The following is a 12,032-nucleotide window of genomic DNA, read 5'->3' on the forward strand; positions in this document are numbered from 1 at the left end:
TGGATTGCTATGTACTACCATTCAGTATGTGTGGTACTCAAATAACCAATCAACGATATCGCAAAAAGGGGGGTATCAAAATGGCTTCAAATCATCCATGTGAAAAAGTCCCTTGCCGCCCATCCATCCATAAAGAGAGGAAAAAGATCCAAAACGCCTCGTGGATCATCCGAACGTGAACGCTCACTATATAATTTACTGGAATTGAAAAGACATCATCCATCACTCCCCCGTCATTCGCGTCTTGGGACTCTTCTTCGGAGGCGGGTTGAAAGAATCGCTCGTGCGGGCGCGTTTGAGATTCGCCGGTGGACCAGCCCTGCTGCTTCCACTGCTAGCCTGGCTAGCACGCTTAGCCAACTTGGCAGCCTCGCGAATGCGAACACCACCGGCGGGGCTGTTGAACCCACTTCCGCCTCCAGCGGTTGCAGCCGAACTTCCTGCGGGAATCTCTTCGGCGAGACGATCGGCGAGAGCAGCGTCGTATTCGCGCTCGCTGGCACGGACAGCGCTGGGGTCTTGTTGGCGGGCTGTAGCGAGCATGTCGACGCTGCCGTCGTCGCTGTCTTCGTAATCGGACTCGGATCCTTCAGAGACGTCGGAGGCGATGGGCGCGATGTTGAGGATCTGCATGGCCGTTGTAGGGCCGCCAGAGTCGCTGTCGCTGTCGGGTTCGGATGAGGCGTCGGATGCAAGGTCCGAGTCGACATCGCCGGAAGAGCAAGAATCCAATGGAAGGAAGGAGGCGGGAGGAAGAGTCGAGCTAGGAAGGTTTTTCCGTGACGCAGAGAGAATCCTCTCCTCAATCACACGCTGAGGACTTGATCTAGGAGACTCGACTTCGGGAGACGACTGCCTGTTGAGTGCATCCTGGATGGCCTTGGGGTACAAGGTCGACCAGCGGCGAGCGGCGACATGGGATGGCGCGGTGGGTACTTGTGATCGTCGTACGTGGATGGAGAAATTGTCCTCTGGCTGTACACCGCCCAGACCCGAAGCCTCAAAGTCCATGAGTTCTGGGCTGGTATTACCGCTGTCGTTCCTCAAGGCCTCGGGCGAGAAGCCAAGGTCATCTCCACTCGAGACAGTGCGTGATCCGCTGTCGACATCCATCGGCGTAGTGTCCAAAGGACCTCGGGGCTCGGCCAGGTCCAACGACGTCCTCTTGGTCGGGGATGACGTGCCCTGTTTGGCACCAAGCGGCTGGTTCGTAATTGGCTGATAATTGCCGGGCATGGTAAGGAAGGCGCCGTTACGATCACCGCTCAGGTCAGTGCAGAACTTGGCCTTGGTGTAGAAGATCATGGGCCCGTCATCGCGCCTGCGAGGTTTTGATGAGGAGCTCTGCATGATGGAACTGCTGAAACCCGAGGAGTTGCCCGTGGGCTGGGGTTGGTAAGAGTAGTTGGCTGAGGATTCGGCGTCGAAGGCGTAAAACTCGTCTTCGTTCTCCGACTCATCCTTGTGGAAGAACATGGGTTTGTACGCAAACTTGTTTTGCTCCTTCTCACGCTGGGCACGAGCTTGCCTTCTGGCAATCGTGGCTTCATCCATCATGTCGCTGCTGGCACCGCTGTTGCCAGTCTTCATACCCTTGAAAGGCGACTGGGAGCCGGACTCATTCGGTGAAGCACCACTCCAATGCTCCGACGAGCTGTCGCCGCTGTGCTTGGTAATGTCGAGGCCGCCCTTCCATCGGATTTTGCGACCGTCGCGAGAGATCTCGAGATGGTTGCTGTACTCGTGCAAGGCGTCCTTGACGAACTCGGGTGTGACGTTTAGAGTGTGTAGTTGGGCCATGTTGATGACCAAGTTTAGGTAAATCCAGCCGTGGCCGAGGGGTGCTTCTCCAGAGTCCATGTCCGGTGGGGTGAAGCCAAGATGGCGGATGTAGTCCATGTTCTCTGTAGGCACCTGCGCACGGTAAGGGTCCAGGTCTAGCGGTCGTGTGGGTCGTTGGTCGGGAGATAGACCTGAGCCAGCGAAGTCCTGTTCCTCGATATGCAGGCTGGGGCGGAAGCCCTGTAGGACTTCGTCCTGGTCCGCATGACTTTCCCGAGCAGCACTAGCACCGCGGTCGTTCCTGATGCGAGCTTCACGCTGACCCTCGGGCTTCTGATTTTGTCCCGTCGCTTCTCGCTGGGCACGGTCGGCTGTTGCTGCCGACTGGGCTACTTCCTGTTGCTGCATTGGGTGTGGGTGGGACCCGGGCGCAGAGCGCTTGCCAGCAAAGATCTGCTCCAGGCGGCGCACAACCATCTTCTTCTTGGACTTGTCGGTCATGGGGGCGGTCTTGTTGTTGGGTAGCAGGCCCATGGGGATGTCGTGGAGGTACGACTGGATGTTTTGCTGTTGCCGGCTGTAGGCGGATTTGGTCATCTTGCGGTGGTCGTTGTCTTGATTGGATTGGCCTGACGAGTTAGGGCCGGATGCAGATAGGGAAGCGTAGCCCGACTCGGCGAAGCGCGATGTGGAGGAGGCGGTGTTGTGGGTTTGGAGTGCCGGGGTGTAGGCTGAGATGTCGGCGTAGTCGTTGGCGGTGCCTTCGTCGAGATCTGATGCAAACTTGCGCAGAGTCTCCTCGAGTTCTTTCTTCTTGTGGTCGGGCAGGCCATGGAACCTCACCTCGAACAGCTTCTCTTCTTGCAGGTGGGCATCGTAGAGCTTCTCGTACTTCCGCAGCCGCTGCTTGAGCTTCTTGTTGGCGACGGTCAGGTCGTCGATGACGCTGCGGAAGTCTTCGGTGCTGCTGCCGTCGGTGCCAATCTGGCCGAGGGGGCGGTAGGGCATGGCGACCTGTGCCTGGGTGGTGTCGGGCGGCGTCTCGGACGAAGACGAGTTGCGGAGGAAGAAGGGCGGTTCATCTTAATAGTCAGTCACACTTTCTCATCTACTCTGTCGGAGGCACTCACTGTCGACGAAGGCCGACTTGCCCTGGCTGGCCGTGTTGTTGGTCTTTTCGAACCATTGGCCGGCGTCGCTGCTCTCGCCCGAGCTGGTCTTGTTGGAGAGCAGCTGGGGAGACACGCTCGAGGGCGGATTGGCCTTGTCGCTGGCGAGGGTGGGCGACGTCTCAGCAGTCGGCGCCTTCTTGGGCTCGCGTCTTGATGGTTGAGGTTTAGGCGGCGGGCTGTGGCGGAGAGAGACGGAGCGGTGGGCTGGCGGGCGGCGTGGGTGGGAACGCGCAGCCATGGGAATGGTTCCCGGGCGGTCGTTCATGGCGGGTGGAGAGAGGCGGGTGAGAGTTGGGGGCTAGACAGGCAGGATGCTCCCCATGTGGATGATGGTGAATGTCAGGCCGCTAGCGATCAAATGTCCAAGGTGTGCGTATATTGTAGACCGGGAGGCTGTTGTGCCCAGGCTCGAATGGATCAGACGCTTCCGCGGCGGTGGTTCGAATGGTATGTAGGGTGCTGGTAGCGGCGTCGTCGTATGGTGCGAGGGCAGTTTCAGCGTGCAAATTGAAAGATGGCTGAAGAGAGTTGTGGGCTCTCTCGGCGCTGGTTTGTGCAGGTGAGCCATGATGGGCATCGATCTTGATGTGGGTAAGCATGTCGATGCTCTCGATTTCCAAGCTGCCAAGACTGCAGCTGGAGATCGAGGGTACCTGGCCGCGAAGAGGAAGTGTGGCGTTCGGGCCTAGCGCAAGAACTACCGGCAATCGACGATGGGCCTTGATCTCCAGCCCACCATCGCCCAGGAGGGAGACCATCGCCCTTCTGTTCCGCCCGTTGACCCTGCCGTCTCGATGGCTCTCCATATCTGTGATGGCCGTCCTCTCCTATGCTTCTCCGGAGAACACAACCTTCTAGCAGCACTGCCGCACTGCGAACAACATGCAATCGCCCGCACACATCTACACTTGCCACCGTCTAGATCCGCGTCTGACAGTTGCTGCCAGTGCTGCACGGCATAGAGATGGTCCAGACCCTCTTCACACCATGGCTTCCCATCACAGCAGAACCGTGGCGGCACGAACCGTTGACACGCTGCCGCTAGAGCCTCACCAGCCACACGCGCTCTCACACACGGCCACAGCATCCATCGAGATTGCAAATGCTAGCCGGCCCTCTCCTGACGCACACTCCCCGTGTCCCCTCCCTAGATGAGGTCACTCTTGCACGGTGCTGGCAACGGCTGGGAAGCGCAATCGATTTCCTGGACCCTGATCTGTCCTTGGTTGTTCGGCTCAGACACCCTGCCATCATGATTGGCGGGCGACTGACTCCCACTGTGCCGCCCTCATCGCTGCCAGCATCGCAATCGAGAGGGCCATCGCAATAAAGGGTCCAGCTGGAACACTCGTTAATGCATCTCACGGCAGGCATGCAGCTGACTCCCTCCGACAAGCATACGAAAAGGGTCTTATTACGCCTGGATCCTCAGGGGCTTTGACCTGGGACGACCGCTGACCATCTCCAACATTTTTCACTCTCACGGTGGGGTGATGCCACTTTCAACTTCAGATCACCGATTGAGCTCGGATCGCAGATTACTCGTTACAACCATGCAGGGCAGAGCGCGCCGGGAGGTCGCCCCGGTCTAATCACCGAATCGCAACCAATATTGTTTCGTAACTCGTTAGGATGCACAACACCATCGGCGATGCTGGAGTTAGGCTCGTCTAAATCGTACGATGATGTTTAGACACTCAAAAACCTGAAGGGGTTTCATACTGGAAATGTCACACTCAACATCTCATCGAGATCGTATGTGCCGTGACGTCTTCGCTAGTGTAGCGGAAAAAGTAGAAACACAGAATACATCATGGCCTCGGCTTAACATGCCATGAAACAGTCAACATCCTCCGATGGACAGACGAACTTAGATGCGCGCACCCTTACTCCTCAGCACATTGACGGCAGAATGGCCCGTATAGTTGAGCCACTCGCCCAGTCCTCCCATGAAGCCGCCAACCTTCATTAGGTCTTGTAATCTGTTATCCAGAAACTGCTCCGTCTCTACAAAGTTGGCCGACTTGTCCTGTGTCATGTATAACTCGGTCGAGGAGAAGATGGCCGAGAGTGTCGCTCGCTTGGTGTACCAGCTGCTATCGACACTCTGGTCTCCCGACAGAAACCATATCTCGTCTGCGAGTCTTGCAAGTTCGGCGATAGATGCCGGAACGTACGTGGGCTGGGCCATGATCGCGAGTGCCTATCACCCATCAGCACGCTGACCTCTGCTGTTGTGTATGCACTGTCCTACCTCCTGCCATCGATGTATGACGGGTTCATTCGCCCGCAACCGCGCCAGTGTCAACGTCCTGACTTTTGCGCCAACGCCCATCTTCTTCCCTTGCTCTCCCTGGTCTGGGAATTGAACATTGTTCTGTAGCGCCAAGCGCTGCGTTACAAGATGGTAATTGATCAAATCGAAGACACCCCGCGGAAGCAGATTCGTAGAGACATCAAGATAACCGGCGTCGCGAGCACCAAGCTTCAGTGCGTCCATAGTAAACCCATGGCTGGGTACGTGTGCGTATGCGGAGGAGAGTATGGCGGACTCGGCGGGAGGAAATGGCGGCGGCTGCGCGTAGTCATACGAATGATACCGGCATCGTTGTCGTAAAGCGGCTGCCGGGCGAAGTGAGGCTGCTCGGACACTCCCGAGTAGCGAGTTGGCTAGTCGTGATGGTGGCATGGTGGATGCAATTGAAGATGTAGAGATCAGCCGATGCGGACATTTGCTGCTTTCTCCGCAAATCTGCCAAGACCGCAATCGATCAGATCTCACACTAACCCTGTGACGTCGTAGAGCTGTCGATCAATTTCGACGTTGAATTTGACAATCGATCTCAACGTCTGCATATCGATCTTGGAGGCGAAATAATCTTACCACGTGGCCCTTAGACACCATTCCAAATCGTGCAGGAGGCTGAAGATCCGCATACGACTGCAGTTCCAGATCTTGTCAATCACGTCGCCACGTGACCGACGCGTCGAACGCGTTCGCGCTAGTGGCAACACTTCTGCGATCCAGCATCTGCCTGCCTGTAGTCCACAATTCCCCTGGCATCCAGCAGACAATTGCCATCCGATCTTCAGGAACCCATCGGATACCCCGCAAATCTCAGAGGCGACATCTGAACGAATCGAAACGCGATCTCCAACCCACCACGACCGCACGCGCATCGCAGCCTACACGTCCCCGCCACGACCCCGATTCGAGACCCCTCTCCGTATACAGTTAGGGATTGGACCTGCTTTCCAACATGGCGCGCGGCAAAAATGTCGAAGTCAGCGAGTATGAGCGGAAACGGCAGGAGAACATTGCAAAGACGCAGGCGCTATTGCGCAACCTCGAGATGGAGGCTGCAGAAGCCGGTCTGGGTCCCACAGGCAAGGCGAAGACCTCTGTGCCATCAAGACCGAAAGTCAAGAAGCCCGCGCCTAAGAAGATCAAGCAAGAAGAAGAAGCGCCACGTAGAACTTCCTCCCGCTTAAAGGGCATTGTGGCAGACAGCGAGGTCGCAAAGCGCAAAGCCGAGAATGAATACGTCGCGATACAAGCAGCTGATCGCGCAAAGCGACAACGCGTTAGTGATGCCTTCAACTTCAGTGACATAGTCGTAGCAGGCAAGGACTGGAATCGGAGTGGGAACTTCCTCTCTGTCGGCCCAGCAGATCCGTACGCACGCACATTTGACTACAACGACGTGAAGGAGACCACCGACAAGGAATTACGTGCCCTACGAGAGCGCATGAGCGGCCTAGCCCTCTGGGAAGATTTCGAGCCGAACGAAATCAAGATCACACCCGAGCGCATATACTCCATGGGCCTCCACCCCACAACCGACAAGCCATTGGTGTTTGCTGGTGACAAGCTGGGGAACCTGGGCATCTGTGATGCATCGCAGAAAGTGGCAGAAGTCAAAGTCGAAGACGACGAAGACGCGGATAGGGAGGGACCGACTATCACGACGCTCAAACCGCACACACGCACGATACACACTTTCCAATTCAGTCCTCATGATGCAAACGCGCTATACACGGCATCCTACGACTCATCGGTCAGGAAACTCGATCTGGCAAAGGGCGTCGCAGTCGAAGTCTACGCCCCTCGTGACAAAGACGAAGAAGCACCCCTTTCCGGTCTGGAAATCAGCAAAGACGATCCTCACACCCTGTATTTCTCCACGCTCGACGGCCAATTCGGCATCTACGACATGCGCGCTCCGAGCGAGAAAGCAGCGGGACTGCAAATCTTCCAGCTGAGCGATAAGAAAATTGGAGGGTTTACTTTACATCCGCTACATCCACATCTCGTCGCCACTGCCTCCCTTGACCGCACATTGAAGATCTGGGACCTACGCAAAACTACCGGTAAAGGAGAAAGCAGGGCCCCCGCGCTAGTTGGAGAACACACGAGTAAACTGTCCGTATCGCATGCTGCGTGGAATAGTGCGGGGCAGGTAGCAACTGCGTCGTACGACGATACAATTAAAATACATGACTTTGGAAACTGTGCGGAGTGGAAAGTCGGTACGACGGTGGAAGAAGAGGCTATGGAACCGACGGCTGTGGTGCCGCATAACAACCAAACAGGCCGCTGGGTTACTATGTTTGTCCCCTTATTCCTCATACCCTTCCCTACCTTCCCCTCCCCCCTCCCTCCCCATTCAAACATCCCACTAACGAACCCCACAGCCTCCGAGCACAATGGCAGCAAAACCCCCAAGACAACGTCCAACGCTTCTGCATCGGCAACATGAACCGCTTCGTCGATATCTACACCGCAAAAGGCCAGCAATTGGCGCAGCTGGGGGGCGAGGGCATTACGGCTGTGCCGGCGGTGGCCAAGTTTCATCCGACGTTGGATTGGGTGGCGGCGGGGACGGCGAGTGGGAAGTTGTGTTTGTGGATGTAGGGATGTGAGAGGGATGGGATAGGGAGGAGGGAGATGGAATAGACGCAGTGGTGGTAGTAGTACAGTAGTAGTACAGTACTGGTAGTAGCAGCAGTACATCTCTGATACTACTACCAGTACTGTACTACTACTCTACTACTACCACCGCGTCTATTCCAGCCCGTGCTGACCTCAACATTTGAGTACGCAGGGTGGCAGGCTAGGGTGGATGTACGAAGGCGTTGTACGAGAAGTAAGACGCGTTATTGGCGTAGACTATGCTTCCGTCTGAAGCTTGCGCAGGGAGTCGAGTGTTGTGTAAGCTGCGTCTTCGGTGGAATGTTTGTAGTGGCTTCTGCGATCAGCGTAGGGAGCGGATATGTTGGCTTGATACCATGAGGAAGTGTACCAGCGAGGAACCGTCAGCTCAGATTGCCGCGTAAGCTACACCGCGGCCTTCAGGATTTGTAGTTTGGCGGGTAGGACGCTAGCTTTGGGGTATTGTTTGGGTAACTGGTAGATGTAGGATGAGATGGAAAGCATCTCCTAATCTCTGAGTCCGGCGCTGCTAGTGTCCCAGAGTATCTGGATCTTCTCACTACTTAAGCTGCATTGCTTCGTAAATGTATACGTACATCATGGTGAGGAGCTTGCGCGTTCAGCTCACACGTTCGTCTGACCTTCTTTGGTGCCGTTGATGTTGTACCTGGATGGGTGGAACGATCACAATCCCTTTGTCACTTGACTGTGTGAAACATCTCTACGAATGCGCTCATACCAGTTGTCTTTATCATCTTCACGAACTTCACGCCCTCACGGTAGCTTTGGTCATGTGTCCGTACCTTCTTTTTGAACATCTGGTCAGCTCAACTCTAGTTTCACGACCTTCGCGCTTGCTAGTAAGGGGGACTTGGACTACTAGAGGATACACAAACTTGCTTAAAAGCTAGCTTCCGTGGTCGAAGACGAGGTCGCTTGTCGGACTGTGGGGTAACGTCGTGCCGGCTATTGAGGTTGTACCTTGGTGGGCGGGGCGATCGCAATAGCTGTTTGTATGGACACAAGGAACACTTCGTATGGATCTCTAGCAGGAAGTTCTGCCATCGAATCGCCGTTGGTTCAATATCATCCAAGCTCTTGTGCTCGTCGTTGGAGTTCTTTCCAGCTAGTGAATGAGAGTGAAAACTCTCGAATGTTCCGATACTCACAAACCTCGGTATTCCACAAAGGAATATCCAGCACCCTCACTCACTTTCTCAATTCCCCACATCCACGGCCATTTACACCGCTCTACCCTCTCCACCCTCTCCAAAAGCGGAATTAAATAGTCCATGCATGAATCCTCCATCCCAAAAAAACTTCAGAGCCATCGCGATTATCGAATTTATCGAACGCATGCGTGTATGCGACTATCGCATGTGAGGTACATGGCTAGATAATTCGCGTACCGTGGTTTGTTTTTTCCCATTCGGCCGAAAGCAGCAGTATCTCCATAGTATGCGACAGGGGACGGCCCGGTCTTTTCATGCGCGAACATGAACTTGACAGAACGGTACTCGCGTGCTTGCCATGAGGAACATGTGCTGTCTGCTGTCTGCCGTCGGAGAAACAGACATCTCCGCTACCGCGCTTTGTCGTTAAGAATAGAACTTCCGACGGACAATTCTCCGGCGTAAGCAGAAAAACTTCATGACACCTGGGCATGATTTTGTCTTATCGCAACAAAAAGGTGCCGACGCCTTCCGCCCGCTTACCACCATCCGCGCTGTACCCTTTCCTCACGATCTCCATATAACCGGTTCGTATCTGCTACTGTCGCCTGCTACTTTCACGGGTAGCGCTGGTTGCAAATACGAGGTTTGGTGGGTTTCTATTTCCGGATGTGGCGATGGGTGGGTAGGAGCACTAAGGTAGCGGGTGTGGCACCAGCGGGGATCGTGTCCTTCTGCCAGCCTCGTTTTTTCCTCTCGACCGTGTACAGCTCGTACGACATCAACGAACACAGGTACCGTGGTAACACGTCCTCGTGGCACGGAGGCTGGGGAGATGGCGCCATACGGATAACCTCCGAAGGGGGAATTTGTTGTGTAATGGGAATTGTGAGGTGGAGAGGAGCTATCGAGGTGGTTTTGGAAGGTTGATGTTCAAATCCAAATAGCGACCGGCTAGCGATACCGAGATGCGGGATGCGGAAAGATTCAATGCCACCGCATCCACCGGCACTTTCGCATACATACCGCCGTATGATGCCGTTATCGTGTGGTGGGAAAACTCTCGCCCGATGCGACCGGGACCACCGTATTAGATCACACAACCAGCCAACTGCCCAACGTCAGTCTGGTGACATTGAAACACGAGGTGATCAGCTTGTCGACAAGAAGGCGTATACGGTACGGTACGTCAGAGAGTCGATATGACGTCTGCGTGTCGGAAGCTTCAATGCGAGGATGCAGCGCGCAGGCTAGCTCACCCGTTTTCGTCATGTTTCCAGCGATATTGACGGGCTGATCAGTGCCTGAAGCATGCTTAGGGTGAGCTTAAACGGCCGGGACATTACTGCTACGGGCATGGTTCAAGCCTGCAGGGACAGTGCAGCGACTGCGTCTGCATGGATACGAGGAATGACGGTGGGGAACACAGGTCGGAGGGTCAATGTTACTTTGTTTAGTCGCGTTTTGTAGGTTGGAAGACGGTAGAACAGAAACAAACCCCTCACACCCTGCACCGTCTCCGTCTGTTGGCCATTACTATAAAGGGTTCCGCGAACGGCGCTGCACAAAGGGTCATCATCCTCAGCAAACTTTCAAAAGCAATTCACAGCAAAGACTAGTTTATAACTCCCTTTACAACACTCGCTTTCGAAGTTCTTCCACACCACATCACACACAACTCGCCACGATGAAGTACACCGTCGCTATCACCACGCTCATCGCCAGCGCCATGGCGACTGCCATCTCCTCCGACTGCCCCAAGCCCTCGCACACTGCGACCGTCACCGGCAGCGCACCTGCCTCGTCGTCGACCGCTCCTGCCGAAGCCGCTCCCACCGGCTACTTCGGCGTCATCTCCTCGCGCAGCGCCTCGCCCATCCACCTCCAGTCCCTGACCGCACGCGGCGGAAAGTTCTACCTCGGCGGCGGCCCTCCCTCGTCCTACTGCCCTTCCAACCTTCCCGCTGGAAGCTGCCCTCCTGGTAACACCACTGTGCTGGCTGGCGGCCAGGGAACTCTCTCCCTTGGCGTTGTCGTCCCCGGTGGCCAGGAGGTCTACGTTGCGCCCGGCGGTGCTCTCCAATACACCACTGCCCACTCCGTCTCCAAGCCCGAAGGCTCCGACGTCACTGGCTTCAGCCGCACGGCGCCTGCCAACGGCAACGCCTTCGGATACCTCGAATACGAGACTGGCTTCGTTGCCTGCCCGGCTGGCGAGGGCGAGGGATACCAAGTCTTTGGTGCCGTTGAGGACGGCGAGTTCTCTGATGAGTGCCTCGGTTTCAGCGCTCTTACTGGTAAGTTTTCTGCTTCTTCTGACATTTCAAACATGTGCTAACGATTCTCTACAGTTGCGACCGAAGATGCTGGTGCCTGGCAATACTAGATGTCGCTCTAACACCTGGAAATGGTGGTAGTGGGGATCTTTAATGTCTATTGGATAATGAACATGAAGGGGTAGATGGAGATATCCATGCTGTACATATGACGCTCCTTAATGACCCGGGCACAAAAGTAATATAATAGTAATGCCTTGACACGATTTTGAAACTTCATTCTTTGCCTTCCAAGACTGCTCTGATGTGATTGACTTCCTCCTCAGCTGTGCCAACCACGCCTGTACGAACAACTACCGTCTTATCCCTACTCTTCATGCCTTTGACAACCTCAACATCAGACTTCGCAACTCGAAGCGCACCAGCAATGACTTCCCTCACCGCCCTATTCGCCTCTCCGTCTTTCGGCTGAGCGGCAACGCATATCTCAATGCGCTCATCAGAGACTGCTGCGATGCCTTCGCGCTGCGCACTAACCCCAGGCTTGACATGACACAGCAGATGAACAGTTCCTGAGCTGTTCTTCGCGGACTTGGAAGCCACAAAACGTATTGCGGGACCGGGCATTAGCGGCGTTGGCGTTGGCGTTGGACACGGTAGAGTGCATGTGACTGCGATGAACGGTGCAAGAAAGGTC

At 55.4% G+C, this 12,032-nt stretch overlaps 5 protein-coding genes across 5 annotated transcripts; 2 read left to right on the forward strand and 3 right to left on the reverse strand.

Annotated features, from left to right (window-relative positions):
- Window positions 1-222: 222 nt before the first annotated feature.
- J4E84_009953 (uncharacterized protein) lies at window positions 223-3,219 on the reverse strand (the record flags this gene model as incomplete). The annotated part of the gene is made up of 2 exons (XM_049392512.1): window positions 223-2,864; window positions 2,913-3,219. 2 exons carry the CDS (start codon window positions 3,217-3,219, stop codon window positions 223-225), a joined length of 2,949 nt encoding a protein of 982 aa, XP_049239742.1.
- Window positions 3,220-4,824: 1,605 nt separating this feature from the next.
- Window positions 4,825-5,643, reverse strand: J4E84_009954 (uncharacterized protein; the record flags this gene model as incomplete). The annotated part of the gene is made up of 2 exons (XM_049392513.1): window positions 4,825-5,157; window positions 5,209-5,643. 2 exons carry the CDS (start codon window positions 5,641-5,643, stop codon window positions 4,825-4,827), a joined length of 768 nt encoding a protein of 255 aa, XP_049239743.1.
- A 571-nt stretch (window positions 5,644-6,214) lies between these two features.
- Window positions 6,215-7,869, forward strand: J4E84_009955 (uncharacterized protein; the record flags this gene model as incomplete). Its single annotated transcript, XM_049392514.1, has 2 exons — window positions 6,215-7,563; window positions 7,650-7,869. 2 exons carry the CDS (start codon window positions 6,215-6,217, stop codon window positions 7,867-7,869), a joined length of 1,569 nt encoding a protein of 522 aa, XP_049239744.1.
- A 2,877-nt stretch (window positions 7,870-10,746) lies between these two features.
- On the forward strand, window positions 10,747-11,445 carry J4E84_009956 (uncharacterized protein; the record flags this gene model as incomplete). Its single annotated transcript, XM_049392515.1, has 2 exons — window positions 10,747-11,356; window positions 11,411-11,445. 2 exons carry the CDS (start codon window positions 10,747-10,749, stop codon window positions 11,443-11,445), a joined length of 645 nt encoding a protein of 214 aa, XP_049239745.1.
- Window positions 11,446-11,611: 166 nt separating this feature from the next.
- Window positions 11,612-11,962, reverse strand: J4E84_009957 (uncharacterized protein; the record flags this gene model as incomplete). The annotated part of the gene is made up of 1 exon (XM_049392516.1): window positions 11,612-11,962. The coding sequence occupies one exon, from the start codon at window positions 11,960-11,962 to the stop codon at window positions 11,612-11,614; it is 351 nt and encodes a 116-aa protein (XP_049239746.1).
- Between the last annotated feature and the right edge of the window lie 70 nt (window positions 11,963-12,032).

This window comes from Alternaria hordeiaustralica (assembly GCF_023758085.1).
Source record: "Alternaria hordeiaustralica strain BMP 2776 chromosome Unknown scaffold_34, whole genome shotgun sequence".
Lineage (NCBI taxonomy): Eukaryota > Fungi > Ascomycota > Dothideomycetes > Pleosporales > Pleosporaceae > Alternaria > Alternaria hordeiaustralica.